The 21,744-nt window shown below is 38.6% G+C and overlaps 4 protein-coding genes across 5 annotated transcripts; 1 reads left to right on the forward strand and 3 right to left on the reverse strand.

Annotated features, from left to right (window-relative positions):
• The first annotated feature begins 1,660 nt into the window (after positions 1-1,660).
• On the forward strand, positions 1,661-3,125 carry LOC110858628. Its single transcript, XM_022107454.2, has 4 exons — positions 1,661-1,892; positions 2,048-2,253; positions 2,307-2,476; positions 2,553-3,125. Exons 1-4 carry the CDS (start codon positions 1,799-1,801, stop codon positions 2,974-2,976), a joined length of 894 nt encoding a protein of 297 aa, XP_021963146.1. The 5' UTR covers positions 1,661-1,798; the 3' UTR covers positions 2,977-3,125.
• LOC110858629 lies at positions 3,085-5,010 on the reverse strand. Its single transcript, XM_022107455.2, has 4 exons — positions 4,455-5,010; positions 4,273-4,361; positions 4,023-4,195; positions 3,085-3,954 (listed from the first exon to the last, which is right to left on the reverse strand). Exons 1-4 carry the CDS (start codon positions 4,488-4,490, stop codon positions 3,659-3,661), a joined length of 594 nt encoding a protein of 197 aa, XP_021963147.1. The 5' UTR covers positions 4,491-5,010; the 3' UTR covers positions 3,085-3,658.
• Positions 5,011-10,377: 5,367 nt separating this feature from the next.
• LOC110858583 (lysosome membrane protein 2) lies at positions 10,378-13,743 on the reverse strand. The gene is made up of 8 exons (XM_022107401.2): positions 13,074-13,743; positions 12,283-12,440; positions 12,080-12,224; positions 11,796-12,002; positions 11,101-11,503; positions 10,920-11,035; positions 10,711-10,836; positions 10,378-10,628 (listed from the first exon to the last, which is right to left on the reverse strand). The coding sequence occupies exons 1-8, from the start codon at positions 13,182-13,184 to the stop codon at positions 10,455-10,457; spliced, it is 1,440 nt and encodes a 479-aa protein (XP_021963093.2). The 5' UTR covers positions 13,185-13,743; the 3' UTR covers positions 10,378-10,454.
• A 2,154-nt stretch (positions 13,744-15,897) lies between these two features.
• LOC110858630 (peroxidase) lies at positions 15,898-21,548 on the reverse strand. 2 transcript variants are annotated; one of them, XM_022107457.2, is made up of 23 exons: positions 20,962-21,548; positions 20,803-20,868; positions 20,500-20,570; positions 20,188-20,437; positions 19,992-20,116; positions 19,861-19,924; positions 19,696-19,792; positions 19,570-19,620; positions 19,398-19,503; positions 19,297-19,316; positions 19,110-19,209; positions 19,013-19,043; positions 18,895-18,953; positions 18,748-18,832; positions 18,509-18,677; positions 18,116-18,443; positions 17,914-18,061; positions 17,787-17,838; positions 17,595-17,713; positions 17,372-17,494; positions 16,900-16,969; positions 16,705-16,810; positions 15,898-16,488 (listed from the first exon to the last, which is right to left on the reverse strand). In XM_022107457.2, the coding sequence occupies exons 1-23, from the start codon at positions 21,043-21,045 to the stop codon at positions 16,047-16,049; spliced, it is 2,766 nt and encodes a 921-aa protein (XP_021963149.1). In that variant the 5' UTR covers positions 21,046-21,548; the 3' UTR covers positions 15,898-16,046. The 2 variants fall into 2 exon arrangements, with proteins under 2 accessions (XP_021963149.1, XP_021963148.1); XM_022107456.2 differs by having other exon boundaries at positions 20,803-20,877.
• Positions 21,549-21,744: the final 196 nt, after the last annotated feature.

The raw sequence follows: 21,744 nt of genomic DNA on the forward strand, positions 1-21,744 counted from the left end.
GCTATTTTCTCCTCTCGGACAGTAATGGGCGTATTCATGGCAAGTGGTTAATATCAAAATGTAATTTGAGGGTGATCTTCGAAAATGAGAATTTTAAAATACAAATTTAGTAAAGTAATTTTGGAATAAAGATCTTAGAGAGTATCAAAGAGGAAGAAAGCTCTCAAGGAGGTTTTTAAAAATATTTTTATCAAAATTTGCGATTATTTTGAATTTGTCAGTTTTACGAATTTCGAGTCATGGGTCTCGGGAGGACGAGCTTTGAAAGTGAGAATTTTGTAAATAAAATTCAAAACGAAAGATTAGTCGTTTTTCGAAACCAATGTTTGATAGATCGCTCGGAGCTAGAACTTCGTTGTAAGGGAATGGCGAGCCCTCTCACGGGAAGGATTCGAGTTCCATTCGATCTTTGTTCAGGGCATAACTCGTACTTGCATGCACTTTGAATGCTATGCAGTTTATTTGCTAAAAAGACCACTGCATTTTTAGCCCGAGCCAGGGCTTATGTACCCGTTATGTCTGTCTGTCTGTCCGTCCGTCCGTCTGTCTTCGCGATAACTCTCTTCAAACTCAACCGATCGACTTGAAATTTTTACCACATCTATATCTACCCAAAAGACAAATCAAGTTCGAAGATGAGCCGAATCGGTCAAGTGGTTGGCCGGTGGGGGCCATATGGGTGGTGGGGTTATTATGCATCAAATTTTCAAAATTGTTGTAGAAAGCTGAAATTTGGTAAATATGTAACTAATGGCTTCTAATGAAAAGATATGAAGTGAATTTGCGAAAATTTTTATCTGGAGGGACCCTATGGGGTCACTCAAACTGATTTTTCAAAATCGTCCAATTAAGCTGAAATTTGGTATGGAAGTCGATAGCAGCTTATAATGGGAGTTTATGATGTACAATTTTGAAAATTTTGACCCAGAGGAACCCGGTGGGGTGACCCATACTGATTTTGCAAAATCACTCAATTAAGCTGAATTTTGGCGTAAAGATTGGTAAACAAATTCTAGTTGTACCCACCCTGGCTCGGGCTAAGCAAAGCTGCACTGTAGGTTTTTAAAACTCACCTGCACTAAATATGTAAATAGCTACGCTGAGGTAAACTATTTTATTTTAAACATTATATATGGGTCTAGTACATAATTGCAATATTAACTTTACAAATTGTTGCCCAAGTTTTTAAATAAATCGTGGCATTTCATTTCAAATAAATAAATTAGTGTGGACTCGAGGAATCTAAAATGGACCATGTGCAGCTCTCTGTAATTGCGTAGAACATTTTTCTAATTTGTACGTGCGCAATTTAAAGCAATTACACAAATACCACATGAATCACCACCACCTTGACCCATACCCACGTACGTACAGACGTTTCCACTCGCATAAAATTAAGCAGCACTGGTGGCTTAAATTAGCCTAAAGTTCTTGCCTTGCAGAGTCAACGACATTTTTACCTGAAATCATTTAAATGTAAATTTATCTCGGAATAGAAAGTGGTGTTGAACGGTAAAAAAGCCGCTTTATTATGTTATGCATCACTCTTTGCCTTTACCGAAAACTTTGACTTTTCACCAACATTGCCAATTTTAAGCAATAAGTGGGGTAAACAGTTGCAAATCGGTGCAGGCCGTTTTTAGCATGAAACTAAATGTGACGTATTTTAGTACCCAGCCCACGTTCATATTTTTTCTCTGCAGAAAAAAGGCGAACTTGTTTTTAAAAAGTTGTCAGAGAAGGTCAGCCATTTTAGTGGGTCGGATATTGCAACAAATTGCTCCATGTAGAAGGAAAAATGCAGTGGAAAAGCCAAATTACATTAATTTTGGGACTGTTTTGTGCATTAAATCCCTCCCGATTTTCATGTGCTGAAGGACGCAAACTGCTCGGTAAGCAGAAATGGAGGAAATTATTATTTAAGTAGTATCATTTCATTTTAAATTGTCGGTTCGATAAATTGCTGGCAGCTAAAACTTAAAATAGGTTTTTTAAAGCTATTATGTATTAATCGAGACTATGCAAACTTTGCCTGCAATTTTTTTAGAAGCGGATAATGTCAAACCATCAAATTCTGGAAAGGACACTTTTGAAGTGGGTCGAACATTTTCAGTTTTCGAAATGTTGCAAAACCAGATTTATGACACTATTACGAATATAACACTACTTGCGAGTGGACTTGGAAATGATATCCAGACCACGGTGCAAAACCAAACCAGCGGTCTAATCTCGAGTGGAGGAGGGTGTGGTCAAGTAAGTTTTCAACGACAAAATATAAAATTTGTCTTAAAATATCTCCTTCTCAGACTGCCCTCCAACTCTGGGACATTGTAAAAATCCCCATTTTTATCATCGCCCCCGCCACCATAATTGGGGTCGCGATTGCCATCAAAGTCATCGGACTCATTGTAGCCTGGATCCCAAGTGTTACGAGTCATTTTTTCGAAAAATTCAAGTCCTCCGAGGACAGCGATAGGTTCGGTTCAAGAAAAAACTATGTACCAACTTTTATTTTATTATCAAAATGTTAATGTGGATCCATTATTACCCAGCGATTCAGGGTATGGTTGGTCTTCCCCAAGTCAAGGTTATGCCCCCGCCCCATCCTCAGCTTACGGCGTGCCGTCCTCTTCTTATGGGGCTCCATCTCCAGCCTACGGGTCACCTGGAGGAGGAGGACTCTCCAGACAAACCTCCATCCTCACCGCAATTGACAACCTCTCCAACATGTACGGCAACAATAACGACCAAACACAGCCACAGAAAATGCTGCCTAATAATTTGGAGGAAAATTATAGCCAAGCTTATCAAGGAGGACAATCTGTGCAAAGTTCTGCACAAAATAATTATCCATATTATTACTACCAAAACCAACCTGTGCAACCGGGAGGAGGAGACGGCTACGCTGAAAAGACTAATTTGGATAATAGCCAATTACCACAACCAAACGAAACCCCGACGAATGTGGCCGGCTAATCGGGTTAATTCCCTGCAGAATTAATTAAGTTCTCGGGTTTAATGAGTGAGTCAAATATACGAATGTTGCATTTAATGGGAGAAATTATTTATGCAGAAACACAGTAGATTGATACATAATATTTATTCATTATTTATTTATTTATTTGAAACTAATTTTCTAAATATGTTATGTTTTGCAATCTATTTAAAATGTAAAAGGGCATGTGGACCAGCCAAATACTGTTTTTTAACAATTATTATACATCCGCAAAGAGGCAATTCACGCCCTCCTTCGTTAAATTAAAAACCACGTTTAGTAACAAAAAATAAATCACAGTTTCCTTATCACAAACTGAAAAAAATAATAAAAAACTTTCTCCAACCAAAAATCTAAAACTAATTCTAAAACCAACTGCATAATTTATCCACAAAGTATATATAACACCTGAGAATAAACGGAATACTGCATAAATTGAGATTCATTTCTTAACGTAAAAGTACACCACTAATAGTTTCTGTCTCATAAGCGTGGGTAACAGACACCTTCCGACCTAACTGACAAGTTAATCCACTAGCATCATTATTATTTTAAAGGTATTTAATTAAATAATGTGAGTAAGATGAGATGAGAGGTAAATCAAGACTTTTCGGTTTGCTCCATCAGTTCTTTTCTTTGAAATCTCACTTAACTCTCCAGTGTTCAATTTGACCCTCCGTTGTTGTGATGCCTGGAGGAATTCACTTTGCACGAGCAGCCCGACCTGACCTGAATATAGTCCAGCCTCCAACCACCCCCGTTCACCGAGTCGTCGTAATCAACCCCAAAGTCTCGAACCAACGCGTACGTGTACGAGTACTGCTGCACGCATCTGGAATTGTGCTGGTGTTTCCGGTCCAGAAAACGACAGTGCTTATCCACTATGGAGGGAGAGCAGGAAACTTCGTAAAAACGTTGGCGCACGCCATCCACGCCTTGATAAAGCTCGACAAGGTCTCCTGTAAAAGAGAAAATTTAGATTTTTTTTCTAAAATTGAGGATTTTTCTAAGAGCTGGATTTACGTACCTGATCTGTTTTTGCCACCGAGTGGTTCAATCACTTCAACGACGGTGGGACAACACGCGTCCGAATTGTCGCTAAAGATTCCGTTCCTTTTTGGTTTTTGGTCATTTTCACTGCTCGGTTTTCCTGGCAGGTTCTCAACAGTGTTTCCTGGCTCATCAACTTCCATGGGGAGACTGTTTGGGGGAAATTGAGAAAAATGAGATTTCATTCCTAGCTAGAAACCCACTTGCCTCAACTTGTCTCAACTTACCTCAGTACGAAGAGTGGAAGTGGATCTATCACTTTGTAAGGTTTCGCCTTGTCTGCGGGGAAAGAGGTGCAGACTTTTAGCATGGAAATCTGTAATTTTCCCAAAAAAAGAAGAAATTATAGCCAAGCATATTTTTAATATTGCTAATTAATTAACTAATTAATTGAAAAATAGGAACTTACCAGAACCACTATAACTGACAAAGCCGTGTACTGCATTTTACAGATATTTTTTATTGTCTCACTTCAACTTTGGAATTGACGTACAAAATTTTATTATACTTGGCTTCACTTTTATTGCAAACTTGCACTTTGCACTGAATAAATTATCCTTTATTTTCACCAAGGTAAGCACTTACAGATACGCTTTTTTGAACTTCCGATTTTGTCTCTCGCACCTCGCGATCTTTCCGAATTAACTGCTTTGTTCAAACTGAGTTCTGATCTGGGATCTGATTTCGCTTTTATTAAATTCAGTCCAACACGGATGATATGTACGAATTGCGAATGCAATGGACAAGTAAGCATGATAGATATGATTTCATGCATATATTGCAATACATTAGATCGATTAGCACATCATAATCTCTCTCAGCACTCGTTACGTCGTCGTACGCGTAGTGTGAGTGATGCAAAGAGCGTAAAAATTTTGTTTACTTAATGACTGACTGACTGACTGGGATTTTCTGCTTCCCACTCCACATTCCCCTGCATTGTTTCACCACTTTTTTTTACATCTTCTCGGTATTCCTCACCCACATCATCCTGCTTCTTTTATTATTAGGAGCAGGCAGATTAGCAGCCGTTGTTATTCATTCACAAATTGATTCATTGACTTGAGGAGGAAGAGAAGAAGAGGCAGAAGAAACGTTGGAAATATGGACAGAGTCCAAACCACTTGACGCCATAGATTATTTCGTTAATATTGTATAGCTTACTGCCTCCTGGAATTACCTCTCGTTCGTTGGATTGGATTTTGCCCCATCCATTCTCTCCTTAAATCCGTCATGATATTTGTTCTGTGAAAATCATTCAATTCAAGTGTCAGTCATTAGAGAAACATTACATGCTGCATGCATTTATTTTATACAATTACACCCCCACCGCCTCCGTTTTAATCGGTGTGAAATTAGGCATGATGATGGTATAAGTATTTTTATTGACATGTTTGTTGGGTTGGGCAAATCCCGAGCCTCTTTTATTAGACGAGATATTTATATGAAATCCCTGACACGCGACATCATCATGATTTATGGGCTGCAATGTAGTCTACTTGGTGTCGCGTTTATTAATATGAACGTGTACTTATGAAGTAATGAACTATATCTAGTTCATTACTACATTAGTTGGTGGGATGAGGTGAGGTGAGACGATGGCTCGTCCGATTGATTGATTGGTTACACATCCACTTGAACTGGAATCAATTACGGGGCCCGATTTGGAAAAGTGGTAAAAATCATTTGGTGTCACACACTTGCCAAAGCCAATTGAATATCATGATCAAATATTGACAATTCCGTAATACAATCACATCTCTCTCTACTTATGTATGAAGCTCTGGGTGGGAATCAAAGAATGATGATAAGTGATTATCGCAGGGAATCCCACTGCATCCAATACATTCCAGCCGGTGTAGGAAGTTGGTTTAATATTGATTCATTCTTGTTCGGAACGTCACCCTTTTTCACATTCCAGACTCGTTAAGAGTTGCGAATTGACGTGGTAATTGTAATGAAAGTGAATCCATCTGTCTGTACGCAGTCAAATGTGCTGAATCATGACATCATTACCGTCGGCAGCATGGAGCACAACGTGGTTTATTGTTTATTGGCTGGTGAAACTCTCACCTCGTGGATGGCATAATAAACCTTCTGGACCGGTTTTTGGCATGATTGCTGCCGATACAAAAAATTACGTCTTAGAGTGACGATTTTCTTTGACGTCTGTGGTAAAAACAGTGCTCACATGATTGGCAAATAGTACGAATTGAAAGAAAATGTGCTAAGTGGTGTACGTATGTATCATGAATGATGATGTATGGAAATGTACACAGGAAACCATTGTCCTCATGAAATACTGGAAATTACAAAGGACATCGTAATGTTTTTTGTTACGTTTTGTAATTTTAATTTATACCACTTTCCCCCAAAATTCGTCAATAGTTGACGAAAACATGAGCACCATATAAAAACGTCATTTTTAGATAGGAGACTGGAAATATCTCGTTCAACATTCCAATACTCCTGATACATCGCAATATCCTATTTACCGAAATGGTTAGCACCACAGTTCATGAATCTTTAAGACTCATTACCGGTTGTTACATCTATGCAAATATTTCTCATTTTTTATTCCCACAATCTCAACCTACCATTTCGGAACTGATTCCCGAGAATAATGATATCATACATATGTCACTGACATCATTGTTGCTATAAAACTGGTGCAAATTTCCCGAATATTTTTTTTACTACCAAAGAGTTCAAAGTAACACAAGGAAAGAATTTAGATGAAAAAACATTTATTTTTATGAGATCATCGACAACTTGAGACCATGTTTATTGGTTTTTCTCTCAGTCAGTCAATAGTCAAAGTCTGAGGTTAGATATGATATAATCCAGCCATGATGATGATGATGATGACTTATGTGACAACACCAACGAATGCGGAATTATTCGAGAAATGTCATTTGTCACGAAATTAGGTCAACTTAACGATTTGTGAGTACAAATATAAATATAAATTACATAAATAAATGAATATTATTGAATTTTTTCAATCTGATCGACTATTGGGACACGTAAGCTATGCTGAATGCGTGTCACGTCTCCTCCAACTTACGACCCACCCCTTCAAGGCGTCGTGTCGTTTCATTTTAACATTTGAATGAATCCTACAACGTTTCCATCAAGGACGTCAAGTTGTAACTTTGTATTACAATTAAATATTTAAACTATATCTGTATGGATTTGGTCAACGTAGTTTTTAATAAATTATAAACATCCAAGTGAACTTTTGACTGACTTTTTCCCTTGTTGATTGACTTGTCTAGGTTGATCCTCCAAGCTATCACTGCTCCGAAATGACATGGAATATTACCAGAGAGCCGCCGCCCTCCTTATGCCAAAATTTTATAAATAAGTTCTGCCATACATAGTAGACGCGTAGTATGGATGGACGGGGTGGGGTGGGGTTAGTCGGGGTTAAGAGGGAAAAGACCAAATGTATCAGAAATGGCGTGGTGGCAAAAAGGTCATCGTTGTGGTAGACAGTATGGCTCTAAATACTTTCGGACTATGTATGCATACAGCTCTTTATTAGTGTTAGTAATACGTTTTCATTAGTTTACGACTACAGTTTGGGGTAAAATGTAAATAAATAAAAATATCTTCTTCTTCATAACTCAACACTTATTCGAGTTGATAACCTTTGCCCTCCTACAGCTTCACAACTGGTGAGGAAAATGAATCATTGGGGAATGGAACGGATTTTTCCAGGTTGTGCTAATCAGACGGAGGTAGCAAATTGCGGAAATATTTTAGCAATAAGATTCCATGCATTATGGGTTTTTCATGAATGAAGTCTGAAGTACTTGGATCGTCGCAATTCGAGTGCTGTTAGTCGCGAATCATAATATGTTTACATATGCATTTACATACACCGTGGCTAAATTTATATAACTTTTTTTAGGTATGCGCTACAAATCGTAATCAATTTTTGTTTATTTACATTAACAACCTCTCTCTCTCACTGCTATGATTATGGTCAAGATTTGTGACCTTTGCCCTTGCTGGAGTCAAGCTGTCTCCACTAATCCATTTCACTCACTCACTTACTTACGAGGTGTGTCTCAAGGTGATGGTGCGTCTTATCTGAAAAAAACATAAAAAAAATCCAGTCACAAAAATATTCCCATAAAATAATACTGCTAATGGCAATGGCATTGCAATTGTTTTTTGCAATCGTTGGTGAAGATGCGAGAGTCATGAGCAAATCAATGCGCAAATTTCCACATAACAAACATTACGCAAGGACACGTACATAATCGTTGGCATGCACTCAAGCCTTTGCAAATACGATACTTGCTGCCCTGATGGAGACAACGTGATGCTAAACATGCCCCCGTCACATGAATCCGTACGAAATGAATGACTAATTACAAATTACTGACAAATTACTCACGCTGCCAGCCCACCTCCCGAATTCCAGACTCGTCTCGGCGGAGAGAGAACAACTCTGAATAAAGACCAAAGACACGTTGCCTTATTTTTTAGAAAAGCAACGAAATCGTTAGTCTTCCAGACAGAATTTTTCAAAATGTTGTCGGTTACAGGGTGAAACTTTTCCGTTTATTGCGTCGAGTGGAGTGGAGTGGAGTCAGTGTCCGGTCTGATGTTTCCGGTCCTCTGTCCGGGCAAAAGGCATGAAACCGACTGAACACTAAAAAGTAAAAAGGCTTAAGTTCAACTCGAGTTACATATTTTTTCTGTCCAGTTAGTTTTCCACCGTGTGTGCAGCGCTGGTTGTTGGTGGTTCCTTGGAGGGCAGGTATTTTGTCCAGTGTAAATAGGTATCCTTTTTTATGGGCAGTAGCGTTTCAAACCACCCTCGTCTCCCTCATCCATGTCATGATACCGCATTTTGTGCCGTGGTACATATAATGCAAAATCACCTTTATTAAAAGCGAGGGGGGAACGTATAAGCCTGTATTTAATCCACTTTACACAGGCCGTAAATATGAAATTATAAAGTCCGAGTTTTGTCCTCATTCATAAATAATTTCATGGGGAAATAATTCCTAAAAAGTGTGGAACCAAACCACGCAAAGTATAATTCAATAATGGGACATAAAGTACTTACCCCTTGTCTATTTTCGTGGTTAGCTTGGCTCTCTCCACGGGTACCCTACTTTACTTATTCGAGGACAGGAAAAGGCATAAGCATCCGTGCATGCATGCGACATGACATGGCGACGACGACGACGACTGACAAACAATCTTTCAGCATAAAATATTCACTTTTCTTTGGCATTATATACTTTATTACTTTACATTAAATATGCATATCCGATCAATAAATGTAATCAATACTTCATCAAATTCGAACTGTACAGAAAAAGCAATAATATGTCCTATTGTTCGTCTTTTTAACTCGAATGTAAAACAAAATGCAAACTTTTATTTGGCCGGGCTCGAAAAATGTTCATGTTGTGAAGAAGACGACTCATTACATATTCTGGTCTATTCTTCTTCTTAAGAGGTACGTACGTACATACGGACGTAAGTACATGAGAAGCATTTGGGAAAAAAGTAGTCAAATGTTTGTGGAGGTAAGTACTTAATGCATGCAAAACGGATGATGATATATTTATTAACCGACTCTTCTTCTTCTCCTCCGATCACCACCACCACCAAGCCATCCAACGAACCAGTAGTCGTGTATAAATATGTGCTCATTCAAAGGCAGGGTTTGGCTTGTGGGTTCATGTTCATGATGTCAGGGTCAGGAAATAAGGAAAACTGCTTCCGGTCTGGCTCATGTCTCATCCTAAATCCAGATGCAATACAATTGTGGAGTTTGACTCGTTCCTTAATTCCACGTCAATTTGATAAGCAGAAAGTTGCTCAATGATGGATTTACCCAGATAAATCAATTTTAGGAAATCAGTGAGCCTTAATTGCTACACAAGTATGTACATATAATGGAGGTCTCCCAGCGTATGTTCTCCAATTTTGACCAAATTAGTATCTATCGATCACAAACTTAATTAGTGTGACATTCACATACACCATCTCCAAATGGGTACGTTTGACGGAAATAGTTGCATCCAAAGAGGAGAAAATGCACCTTAAAGTTGATACACTGTACACTTTCTACATTTACTGCCGGTTTTCTCCTCTTTGGATGCAAATATCTCCGCCAAACCTTAGTCTTGGCAGATCGTGTTTTCTTTTAAATTTCATATTAAATAAATTTATGATCGATTGCCACTAATTTGGTTAAAATCTGTGAGGCTTCACTGCTGGGAGATCTCCATTGTTCGTTTGCTGTCAAAATGTAAAGTTTGCATGTAAAGCAGCAAAATTCTAAAATATTCATCGTAAAATTTAAAGTGATGCATAGAAGAATAGATTTATTTATGGACGTATTATAAATTAACAGATTTTAAACTAGAAACTCGTACTAATTGTAAATATAGGATTTATTCCGAGCCCTGGCGACGTAGATGGTGATGGCCACGACGAGGAGAGCCAAGCTGGCTGCCAGGCACACCCACTTCCCAAATTGAAGCGTTGTCTCCGCCAGCACCAAGTAGTACAGGAGGCTCGAGTGAACCTCCTTATCCAGCACAAATGTCTGCGCAAGTAGTAACACGAATCATCAGGTTTTAAGTACATATGCAAATTTTTCACTTCATTAAAGCTGAATAAATGGATACCTCCTCCACCCAAAGAATAGGAAATTGCATGGATGGCACATTATGCATCCCATCCACGGCCCGATTCGGTTTCAAATCCACATTTATTTGCATTCGTCTCGCTGCCCGCAGAATTAGTCCGGAACTCTGTAAAACCAATGCAAAGAGTTATTACTAATGTTACTGATGTATGCATTATAAAACTCGACGAGTATCTAAAAGCATTTCACCGGTTCCAGGTCTACAAACAGCCCGTGTTTCTCTTTATCTGGCATCAACCCTTTGGTTTTGTTCAGGTAGAATGGCGCATACATAAAGTGTGGATTAGAAATGGTGATTGGTCCGTCTAAGAAATATGTTACACACATCTTAATCTTATCCATCTTGATAAGTAATCAGATAATCACCCACCTCGATGACACCCCGCCCCGGAGTAAACCCCGTCTTCAAAGCAGTTTGAGAAATCCTCCTTGGGTTCCAAGCAAAAACAGGCGTTGTCTGGATTCTTCTTGGGACCCAGGTACTGAGCTTCTGGTGGTTCGAACCTGTACCCAGCCACACCCTCGTACTCCACCTCCCCCGTAAATGTGATGTAAAATGAGCGACAAACATCGTGATGGAATCCTCGGAGGACGGAGTCTTTGGTCAAGAGCGGGGGGAGAACGGACCCATCGCTTCCGTTGATCATGTTGCAAGGCTCCCTGGGCCAGGCGGAGAGGTGACGGTGACCATTGAACGAGGCAATCTCGCCCAGCCGAGTGGAGTCCTTTATTCCAGAGTAAACCTCGTACAAACCTTCGTGAGAATTGTTTCTCTGTGGAAGAACAACGAATCAATTGATTACTGAGACAATTACTGGAACGAAAAATATCTGTAACATGTCGTCGCTGTTCTTGCACTAGTTGTCGCCTTCTAAACCAGTCGGAAATAGAAGTTGTCAGATGAAAATGCGGGGAAAACGTGACACCATGTTATACTTATGGAGTCTCATATCTCCCAAAAATGCATCCGATAACTCCCAATTGGTTTTGAAGGCGATTTCTGTGTTTCAACCGACAACTTTTGCAAGAACAGCGACGATATTCTTATCCACATTATTTACTTACTCCTACTAAAACACCGACCAATGCATCGGGAAAAAAGTTTTCCCCAGTCAAATGTTGCAATTCGTCCACCATTTCGTTATAATACCCATCAAAGAGCATCTCCTTTACGGTTTTGGAAACAAAAAGGGGTTCCTCATATTGAGTCAGGAACGTTCCAACCATGTAGCGAATAAAAGATGAGTAGGTATGAAGACGGGCAGAAATTCCCTACAAAATGCAGCATTTTTACATACTTCACCTTAGCATCAATTCAGATTATTTGACAGGGTATCATAGATATTTACCACCAATGGAATATTGAGAACGGTTAGCAAATCTTTGTCAGATCCGGAAGATAAATCCAGGCGAAAGTGATACGTCACTGGTTGCGTGTAGCTAATGGTGTCATTTTGCTCGTGGTAGGCAAGATTTTCCTTGAATCGCGTTTCCCTAAATCAGGTAGTTGCAATTTAAAAGCGCACTTTCATACGCTAAAGGAAGTTCATACTCATAGGTGAATGGTCCGGCTTGTCGGAAGATAGGAATTCCCCCTGCTTCGACGTCCGAGGGGTTGGTCACATTGAAGAAGTAGACGCGAAGGAACATCTCATTCGTGGGGTTTGTCCATTTGTCCCAGATAAATGTGTTATTTCGTAATTGAGCCATCTATGTAGATCGGATTGCAAAATTAAATAGCGCAAACCTTATGAAAGTTGTCACAGTTGAATGTAAAATTTTACATGCATTTTACTAAAATGTACATGTTTCATAGGAGTGAAAGCAATGTGGTCATTTAACATGATTTATTGCATGCATCACAAAATTTTGATATTTACACAGAATTCTTTTTGGACTGAACACCGTTCAAAAGTGTCCAAAATGTCCAAAAGCGTCCAACATTGAAAAATGAGGCAAAATGTTACAATTTTTTTGTTAAAGACTTTTTTGCGAATCAATGCACATTGATTGATTGATTTTGATCATTTTGGTGTGTAATACCAAGAAGTTTGGAAAAACTTTGTTTTCACATGTTTTTTTGTGAGCAATGAAGACCTTTTCAAACCCATGCCACATTACATACCTAAATGCTGAAAATTAATAGGAGATTACACATATGTACATCGTCGGATTATCGAACGATTCAATAACGAATAACTTGTAACACTGTGCCCCATTTTCTATTTTGGACATTTCATTAAGGCACTTTGGACGTGCAAAATTCAGTGTCTAATGCCGGTTTTGGACGGCTATTTTGACCAGTGGTTAAAACCCCAGGAAAACCTTGTGTTTGTAGCTTACCCTGACAATTTGATCTCGTATCACAAAAGGACCCAGAATCCATCCACATATCACAGACACAATTAAGAACAAGACCCCTCCCCACACAAATACTGTGGGCAGCTTCTGCATGTTGACTTAACTAAATATCTACTTTACCTTACTTCAATTATTTTGCAAATTCAATAAAATCATGCTTGTTGTTTGCGAATGGCATTTCAAATGCAACTAAATAAACTGAGACTGTTTATAATCAAGCATTTATACAGTCATAAATGAGGTTGATTCATCTACTTATGCACTTCTGAAGATAAAGTCATTCATTCCACACGTTGAACTTGAGAACTGTAAAATTTACGCTCGCACTCGCTTAAGAAATATGCAGTATGGGATGCTCAACTAAAATTTCCTCTGCACTGCACACCTCTCACAACGCCATGCAGTTAGTTGTAAAAAACGTGGATGATGCACTTTTACGCAAGTAAATATTTCTGACTTGAAAGTTCAAAGACTTTTAGGTTTCGATACATTTAACACACTCGGAGCAATTGTAACGCTCTTGCTTCAACGACAGCTCTATTTTTTTGGCACACAACAATTTTAAAACAATCGTTGGACTTTTTCCAATTACTTCAAATGTTACAATTGAGCTTCTATATTAGGGAAATTTGTAGCGTCGAATTCAACTCATTTCAACGACTCAGGTACAGAGAATGGAGACCAAATCGTGGAATATGACCACCTTATTTGCCATAATTATGCATCTTTGTCAGTCGAAACCTCTTTCGTACTTGATCCATAATAAGGTAAGCTCACCTTGGTTGGTTTGTGGTGTCAGACCAATTTGAGGACCATGCTTTGTGAACAAACTACTACTCCACATAATTGAAGGATGGATGTAGGAAAATTATGAAACAAACAAAAATATTTTTTGCCCATCAATTCGCTCAATGAGTAAATTCTATCTCATCATTTATTTCATATAAGGTTGTCAAAACGTGCTGGTGATAAATTGTGGTCAGCAGCAATTAAGAGAATGCGACATACGCACTTTCAGGCATCAAGTTCTCAACTCATGTGTAAATTTTTCTTTTTTTCGCATGAACAAATTAATTTTTTAAGAAGAATTAATTATACACTTGGCTGGGCTTATTCTCAAGTATTTTTTATCCACGGTTTGATTATACTTAATATTTGCATAACAATATACGTGAAAACACAAATACTTTGAACACTTGGGAAATACTTTAATGTAAAATTGACCGAGAATGGAAAATTCCGTGTGTAATTATTGTTATTACAGATAATTATGGCATAGCTGGAATAATGTGCATAAATTAATTTCTTTGTGGCTTTGGTGGAAATTTACTTTTACAATTAGGACTAAATTTTTAAAACTTTGCCACACAATATTTTCAATTCATGTTTTTAAGTTTAAGGTGCATATATACTTATTAATGGAAAAAATGCAACCACAAAAACTGGACATTGATAAAATATTTATCAAACAAGAAATAAATAAGGCCGCATGAAACAATGCTACGCATTTACGTAAATGAAATACCTAATTCAATTATCCAGAGCCCTCCATTTCCTTCCAATTTACACCATCTCGCAAATATATGCACGTGCTGTTATTAATATGTAAATGAGTTATACTTATACCGCAATATACGATTTGCATTCATCTTTAATACATACTCTCATAATAATTGTGTCTTTATTTCATGCTAGAAATTTGCGAATAAAAATAATCCCAATTTATAAATATTATGTAAACGTGGAGTCAATATATATTAATCAATATGTTACGTGTATGATTAATAAAATTCAAATTGCAAAACCTCAAGCATTGTACTTTCAATGGGACATCACGCCCTTCTAGCGAAAATATTTACTTTATTACTATTTTTAAGTACGTAATTTAGCCAAACAATGTTAAAAATATTCACATGTACATATTTGACGGAAGTGGAGAGAACGTTCCAAGAGTTCAATTCCATAAAATGAGGATCTACATACATCCATAAATATACGTACTAAATCCATGTATAATCCAGTTCCGATTAGAACCCAATTTAACACCAAAGCTACTTAATCGGGTTATGCTCGTGAAAATGGCTGCGGATTCTCACCACCAGTGTAATGCAAACCACTTGACACCTGGTACAGGTGCACGACACTCGTCGACCACAAAACTTATTATACAATTAGCCCAGCTCGTTGGGTGATGTACGGGACGGAGGGTCCAAAAAAGCCACCAGTTAGCTCCCCTAAAACAAATTGGTCGCTGTCGTCTCCATCATAATGCTCCCACACACTTTTATTTATGTATTCCTCACATTTTAATAATGATGAATGAGAAATATTAGGAAAATCGCGGTGACAATGCTACCTTCGTTCGTATTGCTGGATGCACGAATCAATATGTTGGTGGTACGTGTCAGCAATAAATTAATTCGATGCTGGAGCAGTATCAACCATTTTCCAGACATTCTACTTTTTTGTCCAGACTCTGCGAGTAGATACGCATCGTAATTGCATTCGGCGTAACGGGACGGTATTGGTAAGTACGTAGAGAGATGACCGTCTGTACAGTAATGGGATTTCATGGATCATCCCGGTTTTACTGTACCAATTTTCGATAAGTCGTTGTGCTAATAATTAAGTAACGAAGAAAGCAGACCGGTTGACCAGAGCTGTTCGGGTAAGCGTTGCCCAGATTTATAAGCGTTTGTTCGTTCAGCTCTAGTCAAGTTGGATGTTGGAGCAACGAAATAAGTTTATGGTAGTGCAAGAATTTTGGTCCAAGACTCGGTAAGTGTGCTAAAATAATTGATTTGCATACAGTTTCCATACTCTGAGTATATTTACTTAGTCACCGGTATTAAGAAATTCGATTATTTTAACAGGCAGAAAACAACAGGATTAACAAACACCTTATGATTATGTGCAGTAAGTAAATATTATTTCTAGCTAAAGATTTACTAAGATTTATCCACGATTAAAGTTTCCTCCTCCCCCAAAATTTTGCCTATTGCCACCTTGTTGGAAATTACTACTTTGGAAATTTTGGCCTTGATTTTGGAACGGATTTCTGTTGGGGGATTGATTGGAGTTAAAATTCTGGTTTTGATTCTGATTAAAATTTTGGTTTGGCCGATTTTGATTAAAGTTTTGATTTTGATTAAAATTTTGGTTCTGATTAAAATTCTGATTTTGATTAAAATTCTGATTCTGATTAAAATTCTGATTCTGATTAAAGTTTTGGTTTTGATTCTGATTGTTAAAGCTCTGATTAGGTCGATTTTGGTTAAAATTTTGATTTTGTTGTGGTGGTGGTCCTTGAGTGGGAGTGCTTTCTCTTCGTTTCTCCGTCCAAAATTTTAGATCCAATTTTGGGATGACTTCCGTATTACATGGTTGTCTTTGGTTCCTGTTACAAATTCAATTTAATTAAGCAAACTGTCACGGACAAATGTCTGACAATTTAAATTTCTAGTCATCCTTTTGTAGTTCAATTTTTTACGCATTTTTCAATGCAAAACAGCACAACGATGGAGAGTATATGTGCAAAGGTGTCTCAGGGACTGGACTGAAGTCATGCATATGCACATACACGAGGAGAAAGTGCAACAAACTGATCACTTACAAGAAAGAAGCTTGTTGAAAAACGAGTGGTTGTATAACGGAAATATCGTCCGAGTTGTCGCAAATGATTCTGGCCAAGCTCACTTTCCGTATCTGGTCCAGTTGGGCTTCAAAAGATCAAACACATGCATCCATAAATATTATGAAACTACTGTTATATCACAGTTTGTTATGATTCTATCGTCTTCACCAGTACCTTCCGTGAACCTGGAACTCACTTCTTCATAAAAGAATCGATCTCCTCTCCTCAACCTCGAAAATTGATCCTGAAAGTGGATGACATACATAAGTTGTACATATTTTATCAACGAGCGGAACCAAGAGATGCAGAGTTTTTGTGATCGTTTTGTCCGTCCGTCCGTCCGCAAGCATGATATCCCCAGTAGGACTCATATCTCTCATAATCAAACATGGTTTTGGCCATTGTGCTTCTAATTTTTGACCCTCGGTCTAACTCGAAAATGGGGTCCTTGCGGTCAAGTTATCCTTGGCGTTAGGTCAAACGCCACATTGGGCCTTAATTTTCAAATGTCTCGCCATTTATAGGAAATTTCACCATGAATTTACCAACGCCGTCAATATTTTTAACCTCCGACAATTCGCACTCCGCTTCATTATATCCGTTGCTGGAGTATATTAACTAAATTGAGACGTAATTGTACACTTACACCCACAATACAGACGAAGGTGGGGCCCAGCACAGCTCCAGATTGGGGTCGCTCTCCTATTCCTCCCACGAATAAATCAATTTCGTCCACACTTGGATACAACTGGCTCAGAATCCGGACTGCCTATTAATCCACCATTTGGTGATTCATTTCGTAAGTACACAAAAAACATTAAAAACACGGTATCACAATAATTATCCTCCTCGTGTTAATATTCACGCACCGAATCATCCATTACGCCAACGAGTTCCTGCCACGACCCAATTTTTTTAAGACTGCAAACTTCTCTCCAATCATTGTAGGACGGAAGCCCGTGGTCCCTGCCCCGTTGAATATTCAAAGCTGTAAACAAGTACAGCGTAAATTTTATGAGGTACTTAATTCTCAGGGGAAAGATCATCGCGTCCAATTTTACCCATGAGATCCAATCCAAACCCAGATGACCCTTCGAACAAATGGTTCGTAATCTACATGTTTGCCAAAAACATCATAAACCTGGCATGAAATGACAATATGAAAAGAAAGAAAGCGTATGCAATTACAGCTTCTGAGACAAAGTGGTCCATTCTCTGAGACTCTTGGTTAGTCAGGCCACGAACTAGGTCATCCAGAGAATCGTAAAGTTGAAAAGGCTGAAATTGGGTTTTCGCGAATGGCATCGTACGAGAAGAACCAAATTTCGAAAACGTTCTGAAAACACGATACGAATAAATATTTCTTTCTGGATTATTTAAGGCAACTCACTGAATGATCCCTTGAACCATAGAGTGTCCAAATCGGTAGGCAGCCGTTGAAAATGCATTCGTGATACTGGCATCGATTTCCTCATTGTACAATCGAGTGTAGCCCTTTTGCCTCGGTTGCATCTCAAAGGTTCGCATGTAATCGGGTCCAAGAATTAGTGGGAGGAATTCATTGTACGTGATATGCTCCAACTCTGCAATTACGATGCGTCGCGTTTCTTGATACAGGATTTCATCGCTCCACGTGGGATTGAGACCCTGAAGGATTCGAGCGATGCGGTTGTGCTCGCGAAGCCAAATCGTGTGCATGAGGGCAAGTTCGACTTGTTCTTAGAAATAGAAATGTCAACAATTATCGACATCATTCATATTTCTTTTATTGAAAAAATGTTACCATTAACTCGAAGATCTCCAGCTCTGAAGCAGAATCGGTCCTGAGCCGCGTTCGAACACTCGTTTGAATTTGCAGGGAGAAGTTCGGTGCGTTGATTAGTTTGAACGAGAAGACGGCCTCCGACCCCTTCTCGGAGGGATCGTGCCCTGTTGTCAGAAGATCCATAAACCTGTAGAAATAAATTAATTATAGAAGTTTCCATTATGAAATACCGAGATAATCTTATTTGAAAATCGTACATTTGAGCCGTCAATATACGCCGTGATTTGATTCATTTGTTCCCTGGGACCAAAATTGCACTCTCTTCGAGGAGCTGGCAAGGATCTAGAGGAAATTAATGATCAAGTAACTATTAAGGAATATTTCTAGGATTGCACTATTCAAACCTAACAAATTCCATGCAACGCTGCGTGAACCGACGATAGAATGAGTCTTCTGATGAGATCTAAATAAAGCAAATAAATTAAATTACTACAGATTTTGTACAGACTCTGTATCACTCACCTCAATCGGGAAACAATCTGGGTGTCGTAAGCTGAAATATTTTCATAAGAGTAAATTGACGCTGAATTAAAATTCGGATATTGCAGGAATGTTTTACTTTTCTGGGAGAGGTTGTCCATTTTGACAGCAAGAGATTCCTACTGAATTATTCCCTTTGACAATTGGCGTGTGGGTGAGGTCATGGTCTAAAAATTGACCTAATTTAACAAAAAAGTCACATAAATTCTATTATGATATTTACATGTGTCATGCACGAGATGAGTTTGATAAACACTGTTTTTTACCCCACTGCATTACCATCAGCCTGTAAATAATATCGTTTCAACATGTATGCCTCACTTTATTAAAGATTTTGACGTTTCTCATCGGACAAATATTCACTCACGTCAGATTGTTGTACGGTCTGTTCTCATCCGTAATGAAACGATCACTTATCGTCCTTGCTGACGGGAGTGGTTGACGATTTGCTTGAGCCCTTGGACTGTTGATCCCTAAAAAATGTGGAATTAGAATTGAAACATTTTTACCTTTGTATTCATGCTCAAATCACTGCATACCGTCTCCATATTTGGGTGGGAGGATTCTTTGAAATGCGGTCTGACTTTTACCTAAAAATTTGCACAAGCAAAATTTTAAATTGTTATTTTAACTTAAAGAATTTATTTAATTGTTTAACGACTCGCCCCAATCAGGATTCTGCTTATTGTTGCAACTTCCATCCATTGTACGGTAAGGAAAGTTTGGGTTGCATCGTGACACTGGGGGGCAAGTACTCTCAACCTGTGCAAAAGAAGAACAGTGTTAAAAATTTGAATGCAAGTTTCTCAATGATTCCTTCATATATTAACCTTTGTTCCACGAACGGTTATCTGAGGCAGACCAAATGTCCCTTGTTCCGGAGATAGGTTCAGGCTGAAAATTGTACATAAGATAATTCTGCAAGTACAATTTGCTTAGCATTGCAACAAAGTAAACCTACTCGTTTACGATGTTTTGTGAAGCTTCAATGTTCAGCTGGGCGTCGTTCCCCTTGTCCAAAACTTGGTTCGTTGTCTCAAAAAACTTTTGATGCGCTGCTGCTGGAGACCCTTTCGGAATCGTCACCTAATTAATTATAGCGAGATTAATCCAAATTCTTTACCCAATTTAATTGGGCGAAATAATGTGTAACTAACTCTCTTGTTAAATAACAAATCTGAAATACGTTCCACCCGTTCTTGAAACTTTGCGACACTCCGCTCCGCAATATTCTCCAGTTCCTTCCTACTCAATCGAGGAATGACGACTTGAGGGGGCGGGGGTGCCGTGAGAACTCCGTTGGCACCCACGCCCGTGCCCTGCGGTTTTTGCCGAGGTCCAACCACTTGTTGGGCGTTGTCGATAGGACAACAAACGCCTTTTTGACCAGCCTTAGTTTCACAGGGTCTACGCGATATGATACGGGATGGGAAATGGGACAATAAAATGATGACAATAATTGTGTGTACCTTTCCAGCAAAGTGGGGATTTCCGCGTAGAAGATGGCACATTGAGCGAGAGGTTTGCAGAAACCTTGCCTCTGTTTTAAAATTCAGGCATGAAAACATTGATAATTTCAATATTATGCAGACATGCAACAAACCACATTCATCTCATCACCAGTGACATTCAAACACGGATCATTAATAGCTTTAAGGGAATTGCTAATTATTTTCTTTAACCGCTTCCCTTGACACATTTGCTAATTCATTTATTCAAATTCGAAATCTAGGTAGCTACTGCTAAACGACCAACCAAAACGCATTACGTACACCGTCCGGGGTGCTGCAAGCAGGCGCGTTTGTTGTTACGGCATCGTCAAATTGAATCACTATCGTCTGAAGTCCCTAGAATCAAGAATGCATATCAATAATTCCAAGTAGTATGACATTAAAATTGTCACTTTAAGATATTTAGTCACGATTGCCCACATCGAACGCGATTTGTCCGTGGATCTGGGAAAGTGAGACGAGCAAGAGAACGATTCCTGGGGTAGAAGTTTGGGGCAGTCTCATATTGCTCACAGTTTTGAGACGAGGTGCATTTGTTACAGAAAACTGTAGATTTTAGACACTTGCTATCGTGCTTAATACTTGTATTTCACAATAGAAATTGGTTATCGAATATTCATTATTTTAACTTGACTTGCTTAATTAATTATTAAATAAGATGAACAAACTCGATCAGTAACACGGCTTGAAGGAAACTGCACTCTGTTCAATATCGCTATTTTTTGAAGACTGGACTACGAAGACTCCAAAATCTTGACGAATCTTCCTCGAAGCACTATTCCTTCACGTCATTATTGTTTGCAACAAACAAAACGCGATGCAGCGATGATGGTGGTGCTGGTATTTCTTGAAGGTTTATTATCCCTGCTGCCGGATTCTGTTTAACCCAATAATTTCCAATTACCATACTGCTGTTAAATGTTAAAGCATTACCATTACGAATGCAATGAGTAAGTGAGATGATGATATAATGATACCAAGAAGTGGATAGTTAGCATGCCTCACTGACTGACTGACCGTCCACCTTTGTATTTACTTACATGTGTACATACATACCCAAAGTGCAGATTTTCCAAACTGCTAACCTCACTTCTAGTCTCATCACTCAATTATGAATTACACACCTTAATCATAGGTATCATAACCATGCACTTGATTTTCGCATTCAGAAAACAAGGTTTATGTATTTCATCCAACTTGCAC

Source organism: Folsomia candida, unplaced genomic scaffold (assembly GCF_002217175.1).
Source record: "Folsomia candida strain VU population unplaced genomic scaffold, ASM221717v1 Fcan01_Sc021, whole genome shotgun sequence".
NCBI lineage: Eukaryota > Metazoa > Arthropoda > Collembola > Entomobryomorpha > Isotomidae > Folsomia > Folsomia candida.